The 27,259-nt window shown below is 40.6% G+C and overlaps 1 protein-coding gene across 1 annotated transcript in view; it reads left to right on the top strand.

Moving 5' to 3' along the window:
- The window catches only part of C3H1orf185 (chromosome 3 C1orf185 homolog), a 65,606-nt gene extending 39,279 nt beyond the window's left edge, over window positions 1–26,327 (top strand). Inside the window, exons 4-7 of the mRNA XM_052175821.1 lie at window positions 11,340–11,445; window positions 16,370–16,505; window positions 21,357–21,393; window positions 25,939–26,327. Of these exons, the coding sequence (XP_052031781.1) occupies window positions 11,340–11,445; window positions 16,370–16,505; window positions 21,357–21,393; window positions 25,939–26,327 (668 nt within the window). The remainder of the gene's footprint in view (window positions 1–11,339; window positions 11,446–16,369; window positions 16,506–21,356; window positions 21,394–25,938) is intronic.
- The last annotated feature ends 932 nt before the right edge of the window (window positions 26,328–27,259 follow it).

The raw sequence follows: 27,259 nt of genomic DNA, 5'->3' as shown, positions 1-27,259 counted from the left end.
ACAAAGCCTCTCTATACAGATCTAGTTGTCCTGGAACTTACATAGACTGTATTGGCCTTGAATGCAGAAAGATCCACCTACCTCTGCCTCTCATGTTCTAAGATTTAAAGTATGAGCCACTATGCTTGGCATCAATAATTTTAGACATCTAAAGAGTTTTTCCCTCATGGGGAAGGGGAAAAAGAGGTCAATTCTAGTCTCTGAGTATTGTTTGCATAGTACCTCACAAACCTTGATGTCATATTTCATTGTACTCATTAAAAATATTTTTCTGTATCTCCCTGTGATTTCTTGTTGCCCATGAATTATTTCAGAAGGGATCATTTCCAAATTTACTATTTTCCAACTGTTTCCCATGTTGGAGAATATAGAACACAACCTTACAGAGAATGTGAGCTCTTGTGAGGCTGAATTTTCTATGATGTCAATTAGATGTAGTAGATTGCTGCTATCAACTGGTGACTTCCACAGTTTCCATGGGGATCACCTTCATCCCCTCACAGTTAGGAAGAAAGAACTTCAGAAAGTTTTTATGACATCATTACACTCAGAGTCCATTGCCCAGAACTCTATCACATGGCTTCACCCAATGGTGAGACAGTCTAGTGTTGCCTACAGAGAAGAAAATGTGTTTGGAGGAACAGCCAGAAATCTCTTTCTGTTCTCTGGAAGAACTTGTATAAGATAAGGAATGCTCATTACGGGTACAGAGTAGACATTGTAACATTTTGGGGACCACCAATTTCTTTGGGGAAAACTTTTTGTAACTGCTGATTCAATGTAATGAATTTGAGTTCTCTTGGGTCTCTTTCTCCCCCCTCCCTTTTTCTCTTTCTCTCAATCTCTCTCTTTTTAATTCCATTTCTTTATATTTTGAGTAAAAGCTTGTGATTTTTATTGTCTTCATAACAAAATCAGCTTAGAACTGCATGACAAGGCCCTTTCTCTTGTTTTGTTTTTTTTTGTTTGTTTGTTTTGTTTTTTTGTTTTCCGGGTTTTTTTTGTTTTGTTTTTTTGAGACAGGGTTTCTCTGTGTAGCCCTGGCTGTCCTGGGCTCTGTAGACCTACCTACTCACTCTGTAGACCAGGCTGGCCTCGAACTCAGAAATCTGCCTGCCTCTGCCTTCCAAGTGCTGGGATTAAAGGCGTGCGCCACCACTGCCCGGCAAGGTCCTTTCTCTCTCTCTCTCTCTCTCTCTCTCTCTCTCTCTCTCTCTCTCTCTCTCTCTCTCTCTCCCTCTCTCTTCAGTTATTTTTTTTCTTTTAATAGCTGAATAGTACTCCATTGTGTGTATATATACCATAGTTTCTGTATCCATTCTTCTGTTGAGGGACATCTGGGTTCTTTTCAGCTTCTGGCTGTTATAAATAAGGCAGCTATGAACATAGTGGAGCATGTGTCCTTATTACATGTAGGAGCACCTTCTGGGTATATGCCCAGGAGTGGTATATCTGGGTCCACAGGACTATGTCTAATTTTCTGAGGAATTGCCAAACTGATTTCCAGAGTGGTTTTATCAGCTAGCAATCCCACCAACAATGGAGAAGTGTTCCTCTTTCCCCACATCCTCTCCAGCATCTGCTGTCCCCTGAGTTTTTCATCTTAGCCATTCTGACTGGTGTAAGGTGGAATCTCAGTGTTGTTTTGATTTGCATTTCCCTGATAACTAAGGATGCTGAACATTTCTTTAGGTGCTTTAGAGCCATTTGAGTTTCCTCAGTTGAGAATTCCCTGTTTAGCTCTGCACCCCATTTTTTAATAGGATTATTTGATTCTCTGGAGACTAACTTCTTGAGTTCTTTGTATGCATTGGATATTAGCCCTCTATCGAATGTAGGGTTAGTAAAGATCTTTTCCCAATTTGTTGGTTGTCGTTTTGTCCTATTAATTATGTCCTTTGCCTTACAGAAGCTTTGCAGTTTTATGAGGTCCCATTTGTCGATTCTTGTTCTTAGGGCAAAATTGGTGTCTGTTCAGGAACTTTTCCCCTGTGCCCATGTGTTCAAGATTCACCCCCACTTTCTCCTCTATAAGCTTCAGTGTGTCTGGTTTTATGTGTAGATCTTTGATCCACTTGGACTTGAGCTTTGAACAAGGAAGTAAGAAGGGGTCGATTTGCATTTTTCTGGTTCAGACCTCCAGTTGATCCAGCACATTTGTTAGCTCCTTTATCAAAGATCAAGTGACCGTGTGTGTGGGTTCTTTTCTGGATCTTCAATTCTATTCCATTGATCTTCCTGCCTGTCTGCATACCAATACCAAATAGTTTTTATTACTATCGCTCTGCAATAGAGCTTGAGGTCAGGGATGGTGATTCCTCCAGATTATCTTTTGTTGTGGAGAAGTTTTTGCTATCCTGGGTTTTTTGTTATTCCAGATGAATTTGAGAATTGTTCTTTCTAGATCTATGAAGAATTGATTTGGAATTTTGATGGGGATTGCATTGAATCTGTAGATTGCTTTCGGCAAGATGGCCATTTTTACTATATTGATCCTGCCAATCCATAAACATGGGAGATCTTTCCATCTTCTGAGACTTTCTTCGATTTCTTTCTTCAGAGGCTTAAAGTTCTTGTCATATAGACCCTTCACTTGCTTCGTCAGGGTCACACCTAGGTATGAAATATTATTTCCTACCATGGGTATTTTGTTCCTCCTTCTAAGAAGGACTGAAGTATACACACTTTTGTCTATCCTTCTTGAGCTCATGTGGTCTGTGAATTGTATCTTGGGTATTCCAAACTTCTTAGCTAATAGCCACTTATCAGTGAGTGCATACCATGTGTGTTCTTTTCTGATTGGGTTACCTCACTCAGGGTGACATTTTCTAGTTCCATCCATTTGCCTAAAAATTTCATGAATTCATTGTTTTTTTTAATATTTTTATTTTCTATATTCTTTGTTTACATTCCAAATTATTTCCCCTTTCCCAGATCCCCCCCTCCCCATATGTCCCATAAACCTTCTTCTCTCCATCCATTCTCCAATCACTTCCCTCCTTTTTTTCTCTGTCCTTATATTCCCCTCCAATGCTAGATTCATTGTTTTTAATTGCTGAGTAGTACTCCTTTGTGTAAATGTACCACATTTTCTGTATCCATTCCTCTGTTGAGGGACATCTGGGTTCTTTCCATCTTCTGGCTGTTATAAATAAGGCTGCTATGAACATCTTGGAGCATGTGTCCTTTTGACAGCATTTTTTTATTTCAACTTTTGTGTGTTCTTTCTTCATTTTAATATGTTAATTTATGCTTTAATGTAAACTTGTTGATTATGTTATTCTTTCTCTGAGTCTCTATTTTTTTTCTATTGATGGAGACTACCCCGGGATGTATGCGAGGCAGGCGCTCTAGCACTGGAAGAATTTGATACCTAGAAAAGTTTCTATAAGCCTGTGCCCAGAGACAGCCCATTGATGCTTTTCCTTATTTATTTTTTGTTGTTCACCTTTTTGGTTTCAAAACTTAGAACACTATTTTTTACAATGTTTAGATAGTAGAGAAAATTCAAAAGAATGAAGTAGAAAAAAAAAGGATAATAACAAACACCCAAACAGTCTCCTAACCGACCTTTTATTTTGTCATAAACCATGTATCTTACACAAAACATTAAAGTCAGTTTGTATTTCTTCCTTAGTCGTGTTCACCCAGAGATAATGGCTGTCATAAATTTGATGTATTGCTAACTATCATGTGCTAGGGTTGCTGAAATTTCAGTACACATGGATTTCTCTGTGTAGCAATGGCTGTCCTAGAATTCTCTCTGTGCATTACCACAGCCCAGTTAAGAAATATCTTTTTATAAAAAGTATGTAATCCTAAAGTTCTACAGTGCTGATACTGAGGAAGTCTGCCCTCATTTAACACTATTTCTCACATGTAACTTATTTAATGACTTTCTTTTTTTAATTCGATATATTCTTTATTTACATTTCAAATGATTTCCCCTTTTCTGGCTCCCCACTCCCCGAAAGTCACATAAGTCCTCTTCCCTCCCCCTTTCCCCCCATCTACTCCTTCCCACTTCCCTGTTCTGGTATTCCCCTATACTGCTGCACTGAGTCTTTCCAGAACCAGAGGCCACTCCTCCATTCTTCTTGGACATGATTTAATATGTGGATTATATCTTGGGTTAGTTTCTAGGCTAATATCCACTTATCAGTGAGTGCATACCATGATTGATCTTTTGAGACTGGGTTACCTCACTTAGTATGATGTTCTCCAGCTCCATCCATTTGTCTAAAAATTTCATGAATTTGTTGTTTCTAATGGCTGAATAGTACTCCATTATGTAAATACACCACATTTTTTGAATCCATTCCTCCATTGAGGGGCACCTGGGGTCTTTCCAGCTTCTGGCTACTACACATAGGGCTGCTATGAACATAGTGGAGCATGTGTCCTTATTTCATGCCGGGGAATCCTCTGGGTATATGCCCAAGAGTGATATAGCAGGGTCCTCCGGAAGTGTCATGCCCAGGTTTCTGAGGAAGCGCCAGACTGATTTCCAAAGTGGTTGCACCATCTTGCAATCCCACCAGCAGTGGAGGAGTGTTCTTCTTTCTCCACATCCTCGCCAACACCTGCTGTCTCCTGATTTTTTGACCTTAGCCATTCTGACTGGTGTGAGGTGAAATCTTAGTGTTGTTTTGATTTGCATTTCCCTAATTATTAATGATGTTGAACATTGCTTAAGGTGCTTCTCAGCCATCTGAAGTTCTTCATGTGAAAATTCTTTGTTTAGCTCTGTACCACACTTTCTAATAGGGTTATTTGGTTCTCTGGGTTCAACCTTCTTGAGTTCTTTGTATACATTAGATATTAGCCCTTGTCACATTTAGGGTTGGTGAAGATCCTTTCCCAATCTGTTGGTTGACGTTTTGTCCTTTTGACAGTGTCCTTTGCCTTACAGAAACTTTGTAGTTTTATGAGGTCCCATTTGTCGATTCTTGATCTTAGAGCGTAAGCTATTGGTGTTCTGTTCAGGAACTTTTCCCCTGTGCCCATGTCCTCAAGGGTATTCCCCAGTTTCTTTTCTATTAGTTTCAGTGTGTCAGGTTTTATGTGGAGGTCCTTGATCCACTTGGAGTTGAACTTAGTACAAGGAGATAAGAATGGATCGATTTGCATTCTTCTGCATGCTGACCTCCAGTTGAACCAGCACCATTTGTTGAAAAGGCTATCATTTTTCCACTGGATGTTTTCAGCTCCTTTGTCAAAGATCAAGTGACCAGAGGTGTGAGGTTCATTTCTGGGTATTCAATCCTATTCCATTGATCTGCTTGCCTGACATTGTACCAATACCATGCAGTTTTTATCACTATTGCTCTGTAGTAATGTTTGAGGTCTGGGATACTGTTTCCCCCAGAAGTTCTTTTACTGTTGAGAATAGTTTTAGCTATCCTGGGTTTTTTGTTATTTCAGATGAATTTGAGAATTGCTCTTTCTAGCTCTATGAAGAACTGAGTTGGGATTTTGATGGGGGGGTTACATTGAATCTGTAGATTGCTTTTGGCAAGATGGCCATTTCAACTATATTAATCCTGCCAATCCATGAGCATGGAAGATTTTTTCCATTTTCTGAGGTCTTCTTTGATTTCCTTCAGAGATTTGAAGTTCTTGTCATATGGGTATTTCACTTGTTTGGTTAGAGTCACCCCAAGATACTTTATGCTGTTTGTGGCTATTGTGAAGGGTGTCATTTACCTAATTTCTTTCTCAGTCTTCTTATCTTTTGAGTATAGAAAGGCTACTGATTTGCTTGAGTTGATTTTGTAACCAGCCACTTTGCTGAAGTTGTTTATCAGCTGTAGGAGTTCTCTCGTAGAGTGTTTTGGGTCACTTAAGTATACTATCATATCATCTGCAAATAGTGATAGTTTGACTTCTTCCTTTCCAATTTGTTTCCCTTTGACCTCCTTATGTTGTCTAATTGCTCTAGCTAGGACTTCAAGAACTATATTGAAAAGATATGGAGAGAGAGGGCAGCATTGTCTAGTCCCTGATTTTAGCGGGATTGCTTCAAGTTTCTCTCCATTTAGTTTGATTTTGGCTACCGGTTTGCTGTATATTGCTTTTACTATGTTTAGATATGGGCCTTGAATTCCTGTCCTTTACAAGACTTTTAGCATGAAAGGATGCTGAATTTTGTCAAATGCTTTTTTAGCATATAATGAAATGATCATGTGGCTTTGAGTTTGTTTATATAGTGGATAGCATTAATGGATTTCCACATATTGAACCACCCTGCATCCCTGGGATGAAGCTTACTTGATCATGGTGGATGATCTTTTTGATGTGTTCTTGGATTCAGTGGGCAAGAATTTTATTGAGTATTTTTGCATAAGGGAAATTAACCTGAAATTCTCTTTCTTTGTTGAATCTTTGTGTGGTTTTGGTATCAGTGTAATTGTGGCTTCGTAGAAGGAGTTGGGTAGTGTCCCTTCTGTTTCTTTTTGGTGGAATACTTTGAAGAGTACTGGTGTCAAGTCTTCTTTGAAGGTCTGATAGAATTCTGCACTAAAACCATTTGATCCTGTGCTTTTTTTGGTCAGAAGACTTTCTATGACCCCTTCTATTTCTTTAGGGGTTATGGGTCTGTTTAGATGATCTATTTGATCCTGATTTAATTTTGGTATTTGGTATCTGTCAAGGAAATTGTCCATTTCCTCCAGATTCTCCAGTTGTTTTGGGTACAGGTTTTTGTAGCAGGATCTGATGATTTTTCAGATTTCCTCAGTTTCTGTTATATCTCCCTTTTCATTTCTAATTTTGTTAATTTGGATACTGTCTCTGTGCCCTTTGGTTAGTCTGGCTAAGGGTTGATTTTTTGTTGATTTTTTCAAAGAACCAGCTCCTGGTTTTGTTGATTTTTTGTATGGTTCTCTTAGTTTCTATTTGATTGATTTCAGCCCTGAGTTTGATGATTTCCTGTCTTCTTCTCCTCCTGGGTGAATTAGCTTCTTTTTGTTCCAGGGCTTTCAATTGTTCCGTTAAGCTTCTAGTGTATGCTCTCTCCAATTTCTTTTTGGAGGCACTCAAAGCTATGAGTTTTCCTCTTAGCACTGTTTTCATTGTGTCCCATAGATTTGGGTATGCTGTGCCTTCATTTACGTTAAATTCTAAAAAAATCTTTGATTTCTTTCTTTATTTCTTCCTTAACCAAGGTATCATTGAGTAGAGTATTGTTCAGTTTCCATGTGTATGTGGGCTTTCTGTTGTTTTTATTGTTATTAAAGACCACTTTTACTCCATAGCGATGTGATAGGAGGCATGGGATTATTTCGATCTTCTTATATTTGTTGAGGTCTGTCTTGTGACCAACTATATGATCGATTTTGGAGAAGGTACAATGATGTGCTGAGAAAGAATGTATATTCTTTTGCTTTGGGATGAAAGGTTCTATATATATCTGTTAAATCCAATTGGTCCAAAGCTTCAATTAGTTTCACTGTCTCCCTGTTTAGTTTCTGTTTTCCTGATAGGTCCACTGAGGAGAGTGGAGTGTTGAAGTCACCCACAATTACTGTGTTAGGTGCAATGTGTGCTTTGAGCTTTAGTAAAGTTTCTTTTATGAATGTGGGTGCCCTTGCATTTGGAGCATAGATGTTCAGGATTGAGAGTTCTTCTTGTTGGATTTTTCCTTTGACCAGTAAGAAGTGTCCTTCCACGTCTCTTTTGATGACATTAGGTTGAAAGTCAATTTTATCTGATATTAGAATGGCAACTCCGGCTTGTCTCCTGATACCATTTGCTTGTAGAATTGTCTTCCAGCCTTTTACTCTAAGGTAGTTTTTTTCTTTGACACTGAGGTGTGTTTCCTGTATGCAGCAAAATGTAGGTTCCTGTTTACGTATCCATTCTGTTAGTCTATGTCTTTTTAATGGGGAATTGAGTCCTTTGATGTTAAGAGTTATTAAGGAGTAGTGTTTATTGTTTCCTATCACTTTTGATGTTAATTTTATACTTGTGTGGTTATCTTCTTTTGGGTTTGATGAAAGAAGTTTAATATCCTGCTTTTTCCAGGGTGTAGGTTCCCTCGTAGTGGTATTTTCCCCCTATTATCCTTTGTAGGGCTGGGTTTGTGGAAAGATATTGTGTAAATTTGGTTTTGTCATGGAATATCTTGGTTTCTCCATCTATAGTGATTGAAAGTTTCGCTGGGTATATTAGTCTTGGCTGGCATTTGTGTTCTCTTAGAATCTGCATGAGCTCCACCCAGGATGTTCTAGCTTTTATGGTCTCTGGTGAGAAGTCTGGTGTAATTCTGATAGGTCTTCCTTTATATGTTCCTTGCCCTTTTTCTCTTACTGCCCTAAGTGTTCTTTCTTTGGTTAGTACATTTGGGGTTTTGATTATTATGTGACGGGAAGTATTTCTGTTCTGATCCTGTCTGTTTGGAGTTCTATAGGCTTCTTGTATATTCATGGGCATCTCTCTCTTTAAGTTAGGGAAGTTTTCTTCCATAATTTTGTTGAAGATATTTGCTGGCCCTTTAAATTGTAAATCTTCACTCTCATCAATGCCTATAATCCGTAGGTTTGGCTTTCTCTTTGTGTCCTGGATTTCCTGGATGTTTTGGGTTACAAGCTTTTTGCATTTTGCATTTTCTTTGACTGTTGAGTCCATGGTTTCTATGGTATCTTCGGCATCTGAGATTCTTTCTTCTATCTCTTGTATTCTGTTGTTGATATTTGTATCTATGGCCCCTGATTTCTTCCCAAGGTTTTCTATCTCCAAAGTTGTCTACCTTTGTGATTTCTTAGTTGTTTCTACTTCTGTTTTTAGATCCTGGATGGTTTTTCTCAGTTCCTTCACTTGCTTGTTTGTGTTTTCCTCTAATTCTTTGAGAGATTTTTGTGTTTCCTCTTTCATGACTTCTGTCTGTTGATCAAAGTTCTCCTGTATTTCTTTAAGTGATTTTTGAATTTCCTCCTTATTGGCTACTAACTTATGACCCATATTTTTCTGAATTTCTTTAAGTGATTTTTGTGTTTCCCTTGTAAGGGCTTCTAGCTTTTGATCATTTTTCTCCTGAATTTCTTTAAGAGATTTATTTATGTCCTTCATGTGTTCCTCTAACAGCATCCTGACCAGTGATTTTTAAATCCAATTCTTGTTTTTCTGGTGTGTTGGGGTATCCAGGACTATCTGTTGTTGGAGAATTGGGTTCAGATGCTGCCATAATGCCTTGGTTTCTGTTAGTAATGTTCCTATGTTTGCCTTTAGCCATCTGGTTCTCACTGTTGTTAGATGATCTTATTGTCACTGGCTGGTGCTTCAACATCCTATGGACCTTTAAGGTTATTTCCGAGACACTGGAAGACTGGGTTTCCTCTGGCACAGATTGCTGATATGCTGCCTTCCTCTTTTGTGCCTTTGGAGCCCTGCTGAGTCTTGCCTCAAGCAATGTTATACTTGGGTTGTCTCAGTGAACCAGGTGTTCCCCGACTGCTCTGTCATGGAGCGAAGATGGAGGTGGAGAGTCACTCCCTCTGTTGATCCTCATGTAGGACACAGGCCCCACGACGGCTGGCTGGCAAATGAACCATCTATGAGCTCAGGTCCTAGGCACAGGCAGACCCCTGGCAGTTTGCACCCCCAGAGATCTTAAGCTTGGGCTAATTCAGTACCTAGTAATGCTTTTCTGCCCCTGCAGGTAGCGAAGATGGCCTTGGGGATTCACTCCCTCTGCTGCTCTCTAAGTAGGACACAGGCCCCATGACAGGCTGGCTGGCAAGCAGACAAACCCCCTATGTGCTCAGGTCCTGGGTGCAGGCAGACCACTGGCGGTTTGCACCCCCAGAGATCTTAAGCTCAGGACAATACAGTACCTAGTGATGCTTCTCTGCCCCTGCAGGTAGTGAAGATGGCCGCAGGGATTCACCTCCTCTGCTGCTCTCTACTTTAATGACTTTCTAATCTGGGTCACTTAGAGTTTTTTTTCTTTTTTTTCTTTTTTGTATCTAAAATATCACTTTGATAAATAGCTTTATCATAAAATCTCCATATTAATAATTCTAGAATGTAGATTTATTTTGTTTTGTTTGCTTGTTTGCTTGCTTGCTTGCTTTTTGAGACATGTTTTTCTGTATATCCCTGGATGTCTTAGAACTCACTTTGTAGACCAGGCTAGACTCTAACTCACAGAAATCTTCCTGCCACTGCCTCACCAGTGCTGGGATTAAAGGTGTGCATCACTACTGCCTGGCTGAATGTAGATATTTTCAAACTCAGTAAGCTACAATATGAGAGACACTATCTTGAAGCTAGAAATCACTTAAGAAATTAAAAATAAAAAAAAACATCCCCCCATGGTACTAACAAAGTCCTTTAAAACAAACAAATAATGGGTGCAGAGATGGCAATCCAGGGTACTGGCTGCTCTTCTCAAGGACCTAGATTTGATCCCTAGCACCCCTATGGTGGCTCACAACCATCCCAATTCCAGGGGATCCAGTGCCCTCTTCTGGCCTCTGCAGGCTCAAGGCACACAAGCAGTACACAGACATGCATGTAGGCAAAACACCTGTACACATAAAATAAAAATGAAATTTAAAATTACCTTGTGAGTAAATATTATTTGTTGAGCTTGTTCCCTGTGGCTCACTACCTGCTTTTGTCATCCCCCCATGAGTTCCTCTGTCCCCTAGACAACTTCACTTCTCCATACATGATTTTGTGTCTCTATACAGAGGAGTCACAAATGAGAGAACACAAGATGGTTGGCTTTCTGATCCAGCTTAATTCACTTAATATGTCTATCTCCATTTGCCTCCATTTCCTGTATATGTTATAGCTTTTCTCTTCTTGATGGCTTAGAAAAGTTTCACTGACTGTGACTTCACACACACACACACACACACACACCACCTCTGTTGTTAAATACCTAGGTTGGTCTATGAAAGCTTTCTGCATTTTGCCTTAATGCTTGTGTATCAGGGTTCACTTTACTTACATCACCATTTCTTAATTCTTAATTATTTTTTATATATACATTGAGATGTTTGCTAGCAAAGAAAATAGAAAAAAATCAGAACACTAAAAACTTCCTGCACAGCTTTAATTCCGTTATTTCTTTTACATGGTCTTCAATTTTGCCATCTCTTAAGTGAGATCCCTATGGGCTTTCCCAGTTCTCTTTATGATGTGTCCTGTGTTGTTCTCCAACTCTAGGTCTTCCCATTTATTTGGACCATATAGGACTAGAATGCAGGCTCCCCAATTCCTTGGTCAGTCTTAATGTCACAGATGCTGTATCATTGTAAACACTCCCTCATTAATTTACCTGTTTGTGAATACATGTGCATGGAATGACCTTTTTCCGTGTGTTTCTATAGGTTTCTTCAGTAACTTAACCTATTTTCTGGCTGCTGGTGCTATTAGTCTGGGAATTGGATTCTTCGCTTTGGCATCTGCTTTGTGGTACCTGATTTGCAAACGAAGGTAAGGCTTAGTAGAAAGTGTGTCTACGTTTTCTGTTGTTAAAAATTCAATGAAGGGCTTTTTCAACAGCTGTTAAACTTAAATAACCATGACAGAATTCATTCTGTAATCCAGGCTTTGGTTGGGAAAGGCTTTCTGTGTAAGACAGATGGGTCATTGGTTCTCACCTTCCTGACACTGTGACCCTTTCATACAGTTCCTCCTGCTATGATGGCCTCCAACCATAAAGTTATTGCCACTACTACCTCATAGCTGTAATTTTGCTGCTTTATGAATTGGAATGTAAATATCTGATATGCAGGATACCCGATATGTGACCCCTAACAGAGAGAGGGAGCAACCCACTGTTTGAGAACTGCTGAGCTAGAGAGATACAGCAGTAATCTGTGCATTGAAAACCCGAGGAATAACAAATCCTACTTTACTTACTGGAAGCCATGAGTCTGGTTGTAATCTAAAGCTACAAATCAAGGGTAACCTTCCAGTTTGGAGGTTAAGGCATGACTGAAGGGAGACCCCTTTCTTTAGGAGCCATTTAAGAGGACTGTCAAAATTCCCTGACATGGTTCAAAGGTGCTCTTCCTTCAGAAACACAAAAAATTAGCTGACACCTTTTTTTTTATTTATCATTTTATTTGTTTACATTCCAAATGATATCCCCCTTCCTGGTTTCCCCTCCACAATTCTTCTATTCCATTCCCCTTCCCTTTTGCCTCTATGAGGGTGTTCCTCCACCCACCTACCTACTCCTGCCTCACCACTCCTAGCATCCCCCTATACTGGGACATCAAGTCTCCACAGGATTAAGGGTCTTACCTCCCATTGATGCCAGATAAGGCCATCTTCTGATACATATGTATCTGGAGTCACAGATCCCTCCATGTGTACTCCTTGGTTGGTGGTTTAGACCCTGGGAGCTGTGGGTGGTCAGGTTAGTTGATATTGTTCTTCCTATGGAGTTTCAATCCCCTTTAACTCCATCAGTCCTTCCCCTAGCTCTTCCACTGGGGTCCCCAGGCACAGTCTGATGGTTGACTGTATCTGCATCTGTATTAGTCAGGTGCTGGCAGAGCCTCTCAGGGAACAGCCATACGAGGCTCCTGTGAGCAAGTACTTCTTGGCATCAGCAAGAGTGTCGGGGTTTGGCTAACACCTTCTTTTCAACTCTAAATTTTTGTGTTTCTATTTACTTAATCTGCTCAGAATTTACATTCTGGTATTTTCAAAAATAGAAATTCTAAGTTACCTTTCCACATTTTCTTCCAGTGGGCTTATAAGCCTCAGCAGCTATCTCTCCACCATATATAAATTAGAAAGTATTCATTTGTTCGTTATTTCAGCAAATATTTAACAAATGCACAATAGAACATGAATAATAAAGGAAAATATTTGTTGGCTATCTTCTACCATTGTTGGAATTGAGGATACAACTGGGAACAAGGCAGCAAATGTTCTTGTGTCCTAGACTTGACAGGAAACAGACAATGAGCAAACACAACAAGTAGATAAGGAAGGACTGTACAGGGGCTCTTCAATCTGAGACTAAAGTTTAAAAAAATAAGACTTCTTGAATGCCTTGTGCAAAATTCTAAGGGCCAACACAATGACTTGCATATAATGGCACTCACCATGACATCCTGATGAAAGGAGAGAAATGACTCCCATGGCTCATTCTCTGACACCATTTGTGCATATGCACTACACGGCGCATGCACACATGCCCCCCACACACACACAAAACACACGCACACACACAAAACACACACACACACTAAATAAAAAGTTTACAATACAATTTTACAAAAATAAAGCTTTCTAAGCTGAAGGGGTAACAAATACCAAGACTCCAAAAGGGGGAATGATCATGGCATTATCCAGTTATCAGAAAGAGAAATGTTAATAATTATCAGGGGAAAAGAAAAATAATTATGAAATTGAAGCGTCCATAGGAATTATTATGCTAGATTATAGGGAGTTGATTTTATCTTCTGTGCCATTGTGAGATGTTAAATGAGAACAGCTTTATAATCCAGATTCTGAGTATTTACGACACGCTAGGCACTGCTCTAACTGCTATGTATATAGTCTCATGTAGATCTAGTACCATGAAGGGCAAGCAATATTTTATCCAATTAAAGATTATAACCAGGCTTGATAGCTCATGCTTATAATACGTGGGAAGCTATAGCAAGAGGATGAAGAGGCCTGGCTAGCCTGAGCTACACATTTGAGACTCTACCTAAAAAAAAAAGTTGAATATGATAATTCATTTCTCTTAACACTTGGGAGGATGAGGCAGGGGGATCAGAAGTTGAAGTCTGGTCTTCAGAACATAGTGAATTTGAGGCTGTCTCATTGAGAGTGAGAGAGACAGACAGACAGACAGACAGACAGAGAAGGAACAATGACAGTCAGTTTTTCTGCTAAGTCAATATCTAAGGCAGACTTGTTAGATCACATGATTGCTTTTGTTTGTTGGTTTAGGGTTTTCCTATGTTGCCCTGACTCAGCTGTAAATCACTATGTAGACCAGGCTAGCTTTGAACCCACAGAGCTCCTCCTGCTGCTGCCAAGTGCTGGGATGTGCCAACAACACCCTGGACATCTTAAGAGACAGCTGATAAAAGTGAGTGTGCGCTCCTAATAAGAAGATATGGCCATTTTGGCTTATATTCCCAAAAGACGTTTCTCTGTGAAGCCTGAACCTTAATGGAGCAATTAGAAAGGAGACAGGCAAGTGAGAAGCCTAGCTTTCATCCATGAGAGAAGGGAGCATGTTTTGAACTAAAGACCAGAGGAAATGAAAAGAAGGGGCTGAACCTGTGATCTTCTACAGGTGGAGTGTGGACTTGATAGAAAGCACATGAAGTAAAGAGAGGAGACAGAGGTGACAGGATTAAGGCTGGCACCTAGGACTTTATTAGGAGCAGCTGAGTGGTTGTGCCATTTTCTGAGGTGGGAAAATTATCATAATGGTGGTCAGTTTTGGGGGAGGGATGATAAACTAGAAGTTGTATGTTCGGCATGAGTTAAAAGCCTACCGGAAGTCCAAAATGGAAACGCTGTGTTATGGTTGGATGTGCCGTATAAACTGAGAAGCCAGGATGGAGAGAATCTAAAGTCATAGAACTGGGTGAGCATAACCAGGGAGTGCTTGCTGAGAAATGACCTGTGGCTGTACCCTTCACACTGCCTGCATTTGGAAACTTAACATGTGAGTAGGAGACAAATAAATAACAGTATCTGAGAAGAAACCAAAAGGTGGAGAGTCAAGGAAGTAGACAATTTAAAATGTCACAAGAAGGAGGTGAGAGGTAGTTCTGCTGAAACCATGAATTTGAGGAAGATGAGGACAGAGAAGTGGCTTTGATTTGGGGGAGATGGAGGTCATTTAACCTTCATGAAATGTTGGTGCAATGATTCACTCTTCATGTGCATTCCGGGTTTTCACAAATGCATAATGATTTGTACATACAATTACAGTATCAGCCAGAATTTTGTCATTGCCCTGTAGGTCCTGTGTGCATCATCTAGCCATCCATCCCTCTCCCTAACCTCAGGCAACCATTGTTCTTCCTAGGTCTCAGTGGTTCAGCCTTTTCCAGAGTGATGTTCTAGAGTTCCAACTGATTTCTAGAGTTGAAACCAGACATCAAAACATACATTGTGTTGCCTTCCTAGACTTCTTCTTAGACAGGCCTTAGCTATGTAGCGTACCTGGCCTAAAACTCACTAGGTAGCACAGGTTGACCTCTCCTGTCTCAGCCCTAGGTTCTGGCTTACACATGTGAGTCACTATGCCCAGCTCTCTTCCATGTCTTTGTGTGACTTCGATAGTTCCTTTCTGTGTACCATTGAATAATATTACATTGCCTGGCATTCTTATTGTATTAGTTAGGGTTTTCTAGAGAAACAACTGAAAGAATGTGTGTGTGTGTGTGTGTGTCACACACACATACATATTATATATATGTACATGGGATTTATTAGAGTGGCTCATACGTTTGGTCTGACTATTCCAACAATGGCTGTCCCCCGATGGAAAGTCTAGGAATCCTGCAGTTGTTCAGCCCACAAGGCAGGATGCCTCAACTATTTGTAAGTATCCATAGAAGTAGGTGCTAACACCAGTGTAAGAATGCACTTTCAAGTAACACTGAGGGTAAGCAGGCAAAAGGCAAAAGCATGCTTCCTCCACATCCTAATACAGGCTGCCAGCAGAAGGTGTGGCCCAGACTTAAGGTGGATCTCCCCTCAAATGATCTGGATTTAGGGTGGAATTTCCTACTTTAAATGATTCAGTCAAGAAAAATCCTTACAGGTGTACCCAGCTGCTTGGATTTTAATTCTAGATGCAGTCAAGTGGACAACCAAGAAGAAGCACCTCAAATATTTAACTTTATAAAGAAAACTTTGTCCCTTTATAATTCTCTCTGACACTGATGAGCTGAAGCTTTATTTAGCACCCGTGGTTTTTAACCACCACCCAGCACTTGCTTGTAACTGCGTGGATAATAAAAAATCAAGTGTCCTCTTGTGGTTATTATTTTCAGTCTGGTTTCCTTCCTCTTTGTGTGAAAAGAGACCAATGAGTTCATTTTATTTAACTAAAGAGAATTAAAAAGAGACTGACAGTGAAGTTGGTTATGTCAATAGCAGAGAGGTGTGTGACTAGCTCGATAATATCCAAACCGAAATACTAATCTGCTATACGTAGCCTAGTTTACAGTTCATAAAAAGTAGACATAATGAAATTGGATATATCTTAGAGCATATAAACTGAGTGCTGCTTTTTAAAGGTCTTGCAACATATGCTGATTTAAAACGCCTGTGCATAAATACAATCGATAATTATCTCAGGTGGCATATATAATCATATAATCTGAATCTTGTTTAATAACATTTTCTGTGAAATGTTTTTCAGAGAAATATTTGAAAGTTCCAAATTTAAGGCAATTGGTGAAAAGCTAAAGCAACGATCATGCAAACCAAAGCTTAAAGCTCACCCTCAGTGTGTTTTCATTTCTCGGAACTTCCATGCTGGCCAGTCAAAATCACAGGTAGAATGTCACGTTTTAAAGCTGTTCGTCAGAGATCTCTAGACCGTGTCACCTGCATGTTGACGTTAAGGTATTCACTGTTAAGTGGAAGGTTAATGTATTTGCTGTTATGTTTTAGTCTAAGATACAAAAGCATGGAGCCAAAAGTTAAAGTATCTAAACCATAAGTTCATGCAGCAGGAAAACTGAAACCTTTATTATTTGGAGGAGGGAGTGTGATACAGTTTTTAACTGAACAGAAAAATTAAATGAAAACATCTCCAGTTGTTTTTATATACCTTTCAGTCAAAAAAAAATTACACAAGAACAAAAACCCCTACATTCTCCACACTAGGCTTGTAAGAGGAATATATATAGTGGTGTGTTGGGGTGGTGCATTCAAACCTCTCAGGACTAGATGAAGAAAGAAAGAAACTTGGAAATAAGTGCTCAGATAACCAGATAGCCTGAGCAAACCAGTTACATGTAATTTAAATTCAATTTGGCAAAGGTCAACTAATCCATATTATATTTGAAGATTTTGTTCTTCCCCTGTTGGGGAGAGTAAGATACTGCCCCTTCCTTCAAGGTGCTTGTGTGGTACTGAGGAGAAGGGCAGACCACAATTAACAATGCTATGTGTCAAACAGTGTCACAGGACAAAGCAGAACATGGTAGAGAGTCACAGAAATGGAACACTCTGACGTAGCCAAGCTGACTCCATGAGTTAATGGTCATGCGGCGTTTGGAGGTAGAAAAGCAATGACAGATGGACCGAGCTTCCTCACACAGCCTTCACATGGAATTCAAGTTGAACTCAGCAACCACATCTGATAACCAATATGGCAACACTCATTTGCCACTGTGCAGACACAGACCAAAAAGAGCGGATAGGCCACAATCAAGGAAGAAGAAAATTAAACATTATCTTCAGTCTGTCCTTTCACCAACAGAAGGACACAGTTTGGGAAATCATGAATAAAGGTGCTATAACACCCGCATGGAGGCTTTTGTATGGATGTGACTTTTATTTAAGTGTCACAACACACACACACACACACACAAGTATTTGGTCTTAACCAGAGGATTCAGGTTCCCTGGAGCTAGAGTTACAGGCAGTTGTTGGTTGAGTCTCTTGACTAGAACAGCTTTAGCTGGAATTTCAAAGGGCACAGACTCACAGTGGCTAACCTCATAGCAGAGAGGTGGCTCCAGAAGTTGACTCACCTACTGACTTCAATCAAAGATAGGTTGATGCCGTCTTCTCCCAGGCATCAATGGTGGAGCTACATGCTGCCTGCATTTTGAGGCTTCTCAGGCCCTTCAATGCTCTACAGATGTCCCCTAAAGTCATCTCTGGGGTTGGGGCTGTGACAGGTAGAAACCCAGGCTTCTTGGCATAACTAGTCTCCATTCTCCGGACCCTAGGATAATTCAGTTTTAAGCAGTATGTCCCCTCTAAAGATGACACCCAGTTGCATCCCCTGAGCCGAGGATATTCCTTTCCACTGCTGGCCCATCCCACAATGGGTTGAAGTCACTAGGTGGAGGTTGGAGGGTGCTGTGGACATGGCCTGTGAGAAGCACTGCCTGTCTCTTTTGACCAGGTCCTCTGGATGACCTTCTGGAGAAAGCTTCTGTGTCCCTTCCCTCTGTTAGAAGCTTTGAGGCTGGAGCTGTGTTGGACTTGGCCGCCTTGTCAGTACCTCCTCCTCCTCTTTCTCTGTACTTTGCAGCCATGCTCGGTCACCTCTGTGGATTTCTGAACTCATCTTCCACCTCCTTCCTTTGGAATACACTGTGTTTATATACTGCATGATTCTTGACAAGATTGGTTTTGTTTTTTGGGTTTTTTTTTTCCTCCTTGAGACAGGGTTTCTCTGTGTAGCCCTGGCTGTTCTGGAACTTACTCTGTAGACAGGCTGGTCTCGAACTCAGAAATCTACCTGCCTCTGCCTCCTAAGTGCTGGGATTAAAGGTGTGTGCCACCACCACCTGGCTGATTCTTGATAAGATTGTACTGAGGCAGCTTCCCGTGCTCCATCTAACCCCAAATCTCTCCAAAGTTGTTTCTTGAGATGGGGTTTACTCCTGATTAAATGCTAGGAGCATTGTTGAAATCACATCAAAGAGTTCAGAATATTATATAAAATTAGATGATAGTAGCAACAAGGTTTGAGAAGGGCTGTTTTTTTTTTAAAGTTATACATGCTACAAGAGAAAGATTTAGTGAAAAGCTTCAGTAATCTATAGCAACTTCAGACCTCTGAGTGTGCGTGTTTTCAGTGCTTCGAGTTTTCAGTGCTGACCCGTGGAGCTAGGGCCTGTGCTAAGCAGGCACTCCACCACTAGCTCTACCCCAGTCCCTTAAGCTCAAATCCAAATGGATCAAGGACCTCCACATAAAGCCAGACACTCTGAAGCTAATAGAAAAGAAACTGGGGAAGACCCTTGAGGACATAGGTACAGGGAGAAAGTTTCTGAACAGAACACCAATAGCATATGCTCTAAGAGCAAGAATTGACAAATGGGACCTCATAAAATTACAAAGTTTCTGTAAGGCAAAGGACACCATCAAGAGGACAAATAGGCAACCAACAAATTGGGAAAAGATCTTCACCAATCCTACATCAGATAGAGGGCTAATATCCAATATATATAAAGAACTCAAGAAGTTAGACTCCAGAAAACCAAACAACCCTATTAAAAAATGGGGTACAGAGTTAAACAAAGAATTCTCACCTGAAGAACTTCGGATGGCGGAGAAGCATCTTAAAAAATGCTCAACTTCATTAGTCATTAGGGAAATGCAAATCAAAACTACCCTGAGATTTCACCTTACACCAGTCAGAATGGCTAAGATTAAAAATTCAGGAGATAGCAGGTGTTGGAGAGGGTGTGGAGAAAGAGGAACACTCCTCCACTGCTGGTGGGGTTGCAAATTGGTACATCCACTCTGGAAATCAGTCTGGCGGTTCCTCCGAAAACTGGGCACCTCACTTCCAGAAGATACTGCTATACCACTCCTGGGCATATACCCAGAGGATTCCCCACCATGTAATAAGGATACATGATCCACTATGTTCATAGCAGCCCTATTTATAATTGCCAGATGCTGGAAAGAACCCAGGTATCCCTCAACAGAAGAGTGGATGCAAAAAATGTGGTATATCTACACAATGGAATACTATTCAGCCATTAGAAACAATGAATTCATGAAATTCTTAGGCAAATGGATGGAGCTAGAGAACATCATACTAAGTGAGGTAACCCAGACTCAAAAGGTGAATCATGGTATGCACTCACTAATAAGTGGATATTAACCTAGAAACCTGAAATACCCAAAACATAATCCACACATCAAATGAGGTACAAGAAGAAAGGAAGAGTGGCCCCTTGTTCTGGAAAGACTCAGTGAAGCAGTATTCACAAAACCAGAACGGGGAAGTGGGAAAGGGTGGGTGGGAGGACAGGGGGAGAGAAGGGAGCTTACGGGACTTTCTGGGAGTGGGGGGGCTAGGAAAGGGGAAATCATTTGAAATGTAAATAAAAAATATATCGAATAATAAAAAAATCATTGTAAAACAAACAAACAAACAAACAAAAAAAAAAAAAAACAAAAAAGAATTTTGGGCCAGTAAGCCAAAGCCAGTTAGATGGCTCTGTAGACAAAGGTGCTTGCAGCCAAGTCTGATGGCCTCAGTTCTATTCCTGGGATACACACAGTGAAAGGAGAGAATCAAGTCCCAACAGGCACCCTCTTACCTCTGCATGTGTGCAGTGGTACACACACATGTACTAAGAGGAAGAGAGAAAAGTTTCCTTAGCCACCACCCATCAGTCAGATGCTGTCTATACCAAGGCAAAGCCCATGTCCTTTTCAGTATAAGACGACATATTGTTTTAATTTTTATTTGCCAATAAGTGGTTTTGCATATCTTTTAATCTATACTCTCTTAGTAAAATATCTCTTTAAATCTCATATTTTTTTCTAATTGTATTTTTTTCTTAATATTGATTTAAGAGTTTGTTATCTATTTTGGATGCAAGTCCTTTGTTGGCCATGTGTTTTTCATTTTTCATTGTTTTTTGTTTGTTTTTGTTTGTTTGTTTTTTGAGACAGTCTTTTTATGTAGCCTGGTTGGCCTGGAACTCACTATATAGATCAGGTTGGCCTCAACCTCACAGAGATCCACCTGCCTCTGCCTCTAGAGTGCTGGGATTAAAGGTGTGCACCACAATCTGGCTTGCCCTTTAATGTTTTAATCTCACTTGGTGAGTCCTTTACCTGGTAACAGAATTTCATAAGAGTTTTCAACAGTTAACTAAGTATTATTTCTGTCTTTTCCCCCTTGGGTCATACTCTTGGTAAAATGTTTCAGAATTTATCCTAACAATAGACCACAAAGAAAGTCTTTATTTTCAGCACCCTTTGTTCTGCACATAGCTTTGCACATGAGCTGCAGTTCAGCTGCTGCCAACACTTACTTGTCTCTGGAAGGCTCATGGGGTGGAAGTCTGCCTCTGGGGACAGCACTGACCCGGCAGAATCTTTAAGAGGTGAAACTCTAAGCAGAACTTCACCCTCCTGGGTGGACGATGCAGTCTTACAGAGTGGATGGATCAGGAGGGGACAAGGAATATCGCATGTGCCCTTAGCCACCAAGTCATCTCTCTAGCCCTCAGATTTTCAAATGATAACTGGTTTTTCTGTTAATATATTTTGGCAAAGCAAAACATCTTGTGGGAAAAAATTTTTTCATCAAAAACTTAGCATTTCTTACTAAAATATAGAGAGAGTAAATGAATTGTAGAGATATAAATATACAAATTTCTCTCATTTCTAAAAAATGCAAATGATTTTTTATGTAGATGGAGAAAACAGAAAAGGAAGAAGAAGAAATAAGAGGTAATTTTTCTTTCCAATAAATTGTAGAAGTCTTATTGTGTAGCAAATATTATCTTAAATCTTAAAGAATCAACAGGCTAAGTGCTATTTATTTAATATCCCATGAAAAATCAAAAGAAATATCAATTTGCTCTGTGAATTGGCATATCTTTTTAAGGAAAAAAATTGTAATATCCTGTCATAGAATGTGAGATTAATTCTTTTCCGTATTTGAATTCAAAGGTATAAGGTGACCATGTAGTAATGCCCAAAGGCTGGACTGAGTCAGGGTATGAGACAAAAAATCAAACATTTTACATATTTTGTAGCCATTTAACTGTTTATTACATGTCTTCATATCTCAAAATTTGTCCTACATAATTTTAGAAATGATTATAAAATATATTTTGAACAATTTTGAATTTAATGTATAAAATATAAAAGTTAACATGTGAAGTATTATTAAACGTATTTTAGGAAATGTGTTCTTTTCTAAAACTTAATGTTTGGGTTTTGGTGAGTTTTACTTGGTTGTTATTTGGTTTTTCATTTTGAGTTTGTTTTGTTTTGAGACAGATTCTCAGTACTTAACTTGGGCTGGCCTGGGCTGGGCTGGGCTGGGCTGGGCTGGGCTGGGCTGGGCTGGGCTGGGCTGGGCTGGTGGCCTCAAACTCTGTTCTGACTTGGCCTCCCAAGTATAGGGATTGCAGCATGTACCAACACATCAGCCTGAAATCAAATATGAAATGCGTGAGTCTTAATATGTAGGTTGAAATCAGCCTTGTGACTGATTGATGATAGGTGGTTTCTCTGTGTGTCTGTCTGCTCTTTTGCGAAGTGGTACCAACAGTAACTACCCTGAAGAGTTGTTCGGATAGTAACTGAATTCCAGAAGCATGAGAAAGTGCTCTGTAGACCATAAGGCTCTAGAGAAATACTTGCTGGCACTGGAAAGGTGGCTTAGCAATTAAGGGCACTGGCTGCTCTTTTCAGAGGGCCACAGTCTGATTCTTAGCACCTACATAGTGGCTCACAACTCCAGCCCCAGGACACCCATCACCTTCTTCTGTCATCCAAGAATACCAGGCACTCACACACGGAAAAGAAAATAAATCTTTTAAAAAAATTTTAAAGCTAGTTGTGGTGTCACACACCTTTAATCCCAAGGAGGCAGAGGCAGGAGGATCTCTGTCAGTGCAAGGTTATCCTGGTCTACATAGTGAGTTCCAAGACAGCCATAGTTTGTAGAGAGACTCAGTCTCAAAGTAAAGAAATAATATGTATATATTTATATGTGTATCTTTCTAAATACAGCCTGTTCGGTCCATATGATACTTGTATGTATGTTTTCAGGGATGACCACTTAGGATTGGATAACCAATTCCTGTGCCCTTCCCTGGAGACACTGCTCCTGCTCCCAGCTTTCCCCATTTCCTATAGTTCTCAGTGTAGGGCTGAGGCCTTGTGGACTTTCCCCCTGTCCACTTTGGCATGTGCATTGGTGCCATCCCTGTTCAGCTTATAGTTGGGCAGTCATGGTGGTGAGAGTTTATGGGTGTAGCTTCAGACGCAATTTCACAGCAAACTCCCCGATTGTCTAGTTTTTCCATCTTGTCATCCTCCTTTCTCTTCAGCAATGTTCCCTGAGCCTGAGGTACTGGAGTGCTTTGAAGATGTACGTATTGGGAGTAGGGTCCACGACCCTGTGTTTTGATTGGTTGTGGTTTTCTATAGTAGTCCAAAAAAATTTTTTTTTGATTTTTGGTTTTTGAAGACAGGATTTCTCTGTGTAGCCCTTGCTATCCTGGGACTCACTCTGTATCCTGGGCTGGCCTTGAACTCAGAGATCCACCTGCCTCTGCTTCCCTAGTGCTGGGATTAAAGGTGTGTGCCAACACTACCTGTCAGTAAATGTGAAATGTTGTATGTCTTTGTATATATCTTAAACATTTATTATAAAAATACCAAAATAACTTTAAGAGGACGAAATATACCATGCAGTAGTGACTCATGTCTTTAATCTTAGCACTACGTAGTCAGTTCCAGGATAGCCATAGCTATGTTCAGAGACTCTGTCTCAAAATAAATAGACAAATATAGTTTTAAAGAAAAAAAAATGCCTCCTATTGTTGTCGGCAGGAGGTAAGACCCCATGCATAGAATCTTACCACTCACTGTGGACAAAAGGATTTTTTATGATCCCGCTCATTTTTTTTTCAAAAAACCATGTAATATTCAACTGTAAATCATTAAGACTTTTTTTTTTTTAGCTTTAAAAAATCTTTACATTAGGCAAGGTGGTGCATGCCTTCAGTCTTAGCACTTGGAAGAGATAAGATTGTTCTGAGTTATAGGCCAACCTGAACCACATAGGTACAGGCCAGTTGGGGCCACCCAAAAGTACATAGAGAGATGCTGTCTTAAAACAACCACCACATTTTTTAATTTTGGGAGGGGGATGTGCAGTTGAGTTCAGTTGCCCGAGTTGCCCAGAAGAGGGCGTTAGATTCCCTGGAGCAGGCGTTACAAGCAGATGTAAGCCCCATGACGAGAACTCATGGAAACAGAGGGAGGCCCTTCACAAGAGTACTGTGTGTTCTTCACTGCTGAGCCTTTTCTCCAGACCCAAGAAAACTTAAAATTACAAGTATGACATCTCTCCATTCCCTTTCCTCCCCGACCCCCAAATTCTCCCATTTACCCTTCTCCAATTTCCTTCAAACCTAAGACTTCTTTGTTTACGAATTGTTATTGCACACACATACTTACATACACACACACACACACACACACACATTCTAAGTGCACCCTGCTCTGTCTATACTGATTGTATGTTTTCAGAGCTAACCATTCGGCACTGGACAACCCACTGGTGTGCTCTTCCCTGGGGAGAGCACCCTCTCCTCCCAGCTCTCTGTTTTCTATCGTTCTCAGTGTAGGGCTGAGGCCTTATATGTAGGGAAAAACTGAGCAGGGCCCACGTACCCGTACAGGGATAGCGGGTTCCCGAGTACCTGCGGAGGGAAGCTGCCCGGCTAGCAGGGAAGGTCCTCGCCCAGAAGGCGCGCAGGCCCCAGGTACGTTGTAGAGAAAGTCTTGCTGGTCCTTTCCAGCAGCTAGAGATTCTGAGGCCTATTCCATGCTCCTACATGGCAGGTTTTGATAAGAGACAGTCCATGGTTTCAAAGATTTATTATAGAGAAGTAGGAAGAAAAAAAGAGTTAGAGAAGTAGCCGGGCGGTGGTGGCGCATGCCTTTAATCCCAGCACTTGGGAGGCAGAGGCAGGTGGATTTCTGAGTTCTACACTAGCCTGGTCTACAGAGTGAGTTCCAGGACAGCCAGGGCTACACAGAGAAACCTTGTCTCAAATCAAACAAACAAACAAACAAACAAAAAAAAAGAGATAGAGAAGTAAAGGGAGAAAGAAGAGATAGAGGGATGAGAGTTGGCCATGACCACATGGAAAGAGGGGAGAAGAATGGAGAGAGAGAGAAAAAACGGGGACAAGAGTGTAAGGGCAAGAGAAAAAAGCAAGAGAGCTGGGAGGGGGCAAGAATCCCCCTTTTATAGTGGGCTGGATTACCTGGATGTTGCCAGGTAACTGTGGGGGTGGAGTCCAGCCAGAACACTAGGGGCCTGGCCCCACGTGACTGATGGCCACTGGATTATGGAGTTGAGGAGTCAGGAGTGTGAGCCTGAGTGTCCGGGAGCATGGCTCACTGGTTCCGTCCCTTGTAGACTATTCTACTGGGTCTCCGGGGAAAGCCTCACTTAACCAGGCCACAGACTGCCTTTTACGGTCCTACCCTTGTGGGCTTGTTCCTGTTCTCTTTGACACCTGCATTGGTTTCACCCTTGTTCAGCTCCCAATTGGGCAGTCACATGGGTGAGTCTTTATGGTGTAGCTTCAGACATCCCAGGAGACACAGTCTCGTAGCAAACTTCCTGGTCCTCTGGCTCTCACAATCTTTGCCCTCTCTTCTGCAGTGTTCCCTGAGCCTTAGGTGTTGAAATGATTTGTAGATGTATCGACTGGGACTGGACTCCACAACTCTTGTATTTTGATTGGTTGTGGTTTTCTATAGTTTCTAATGTTTCTAAGAAGCATTTTAGAAGCACATTGTAGAACTGAGATTTCCAACCTAGTTAGAGTATTTTTCTAGGTTAGAGTATTTAAATATCAAATATTTAATATTCCACAGATGATAGTAACTTTGTATTTTCCCTTCTAGCATTCATTATCTTAGCAATGATACCCCTAAAAAGAGTCTTAAGATTTAACTTGTCAATGGGCATAGTGACACATACTATAATTCCAGAACTCCAAGAGACAGAGGCAGGAGGACCTCTGAGTTGAAGGCCAGCCTAGTCTACAGAGCAAGTTGTGGGACAATGTGGGCTATATAGAAAAGCACTAACTCGTGTGTGTGTGTGTGGGGGGGGGGGGAAACAAGGCAGTGGTGGTGCAAACATTTAATCCCAGCACACAACCAGGCATACATGAGAAACCCTGCCTCGAACCTCGAGACCCAAAGACATGACTCGTCCTTTTTTCTTTTAAACAGCTGTCAGAAGTCACTCTAAAGTTGAAGTCTGCCTCCTGGATCCCATCAGCCGTGAGTCCCCTGAAGTGACCTCAGTAGCAACAAATGTCAGCAGTATGACAACACTAACATCAATCTCTAGTTCTTACTGCATCCAAAGCATAGAGGCAGCTGACGACTGGTATTCTGGTGATTGTCTAGAATCCAGGGATCCCTCGAAGAACCCTTTACTCGGAGAGCCTCTAGCAGAGAAGGTGCTTGCATACCTGTCATCCATTTCATTGGAAGAGTGGCCTGGAAACATGGTGGACGAGGCATTTTGTAGAGGGGGAAAAACTGACAGCATTAAGGAGATGTTTGTACAAAAAGCAGAGGTTGGCAAACGCAACCTTCAATTTGATATTGAGTGACATTTTTTTCTTTTGAAACCCGGAATAGAGTGAAATCAGGCAAAATTAAAACTGAATTATGAACTTCTGAGTCTCTTATCATGTCCGTACTAATATTGCTCTCCTTGATCTTTATCTAGTCCTTACTGGGTTTTATATATTTATTTTAACTTGTTAATTTATTTTATTTTTTATTTATATTATTCTTTATTATTTTATTCATTTATTCTCATTTTGAGATTTGTGTGAGGGTGTCAGATCCCTTGGAACTGGAGTTACAGACAGTTGTGAGCTGTCATGTGGGTGCTGGGAAATGAACTTAGATCTTCTGAAAGAGCAGTCAGTGCTCTTAACCAGTGAACCACCTCTCTAGGTAGTTCTTTAATGGTTTGTTCTTTATGCAGTAGTCAGAGTCATCTTTTGGACAAATGAGTTATCACAGCCTCCTTCTTTTTTGTTAAAGATTTATTTATTTTATGTAAATGAGTACACTGTCACCGTCTTCAGACACACCAGAAGAGGGCATTGGATCCCATTACAGATGGTTGTGAGCCACCATGTGGGTGCAGGGAATTGAACTCAGGACCCCTGAAAGAGCAGTCGGTGCTCTTAACCACTGAGCCATCTCTCCATCTCTCCCCATGGTTGTCTTCTTAAAACCTCCCAGCATCCTCATACTTTACTGTACTACTTGTACGGATTTGTTGTATCTTATGCAGTCTCATACACAACACTTTCTTCCTAGTGTGTTGATTTCATTTCAAACTATTCTCTCCAGGAAGTCAGTACAGTCCATCCATACTGGCTAGTTGGCTTCTCAAACAGTGTTTATTTATTTCCGTCTTGGGCTGTGTACTTGCTGTTCTACTGACTCTAAACATGTTTCTAGATTTTTGCATGACTCTTAAATATTATTTCAAGTTCATCTCAAGGACCGGTTTCTAAAAGAGACA

This window comes from Apodemus sylvaticus, chromosome 3, assembly GCF_947179515.1.
Source record: "Apodemus sylvaticus chromosome 3, mApoSyl1.1, whole genome shotgun sequence".
Lineage (NCBI taxonomy): Eukaryota > Metazoa > Chordata > Mammalia > Rodentia > Muridae > Apodemus > Apodemus sylvaticus.
The sequence above is the reverse complement of the archived record's forward strand: the minus strand, read 5'-3'. Positions and strand labels throughout refer to the sequence as shown.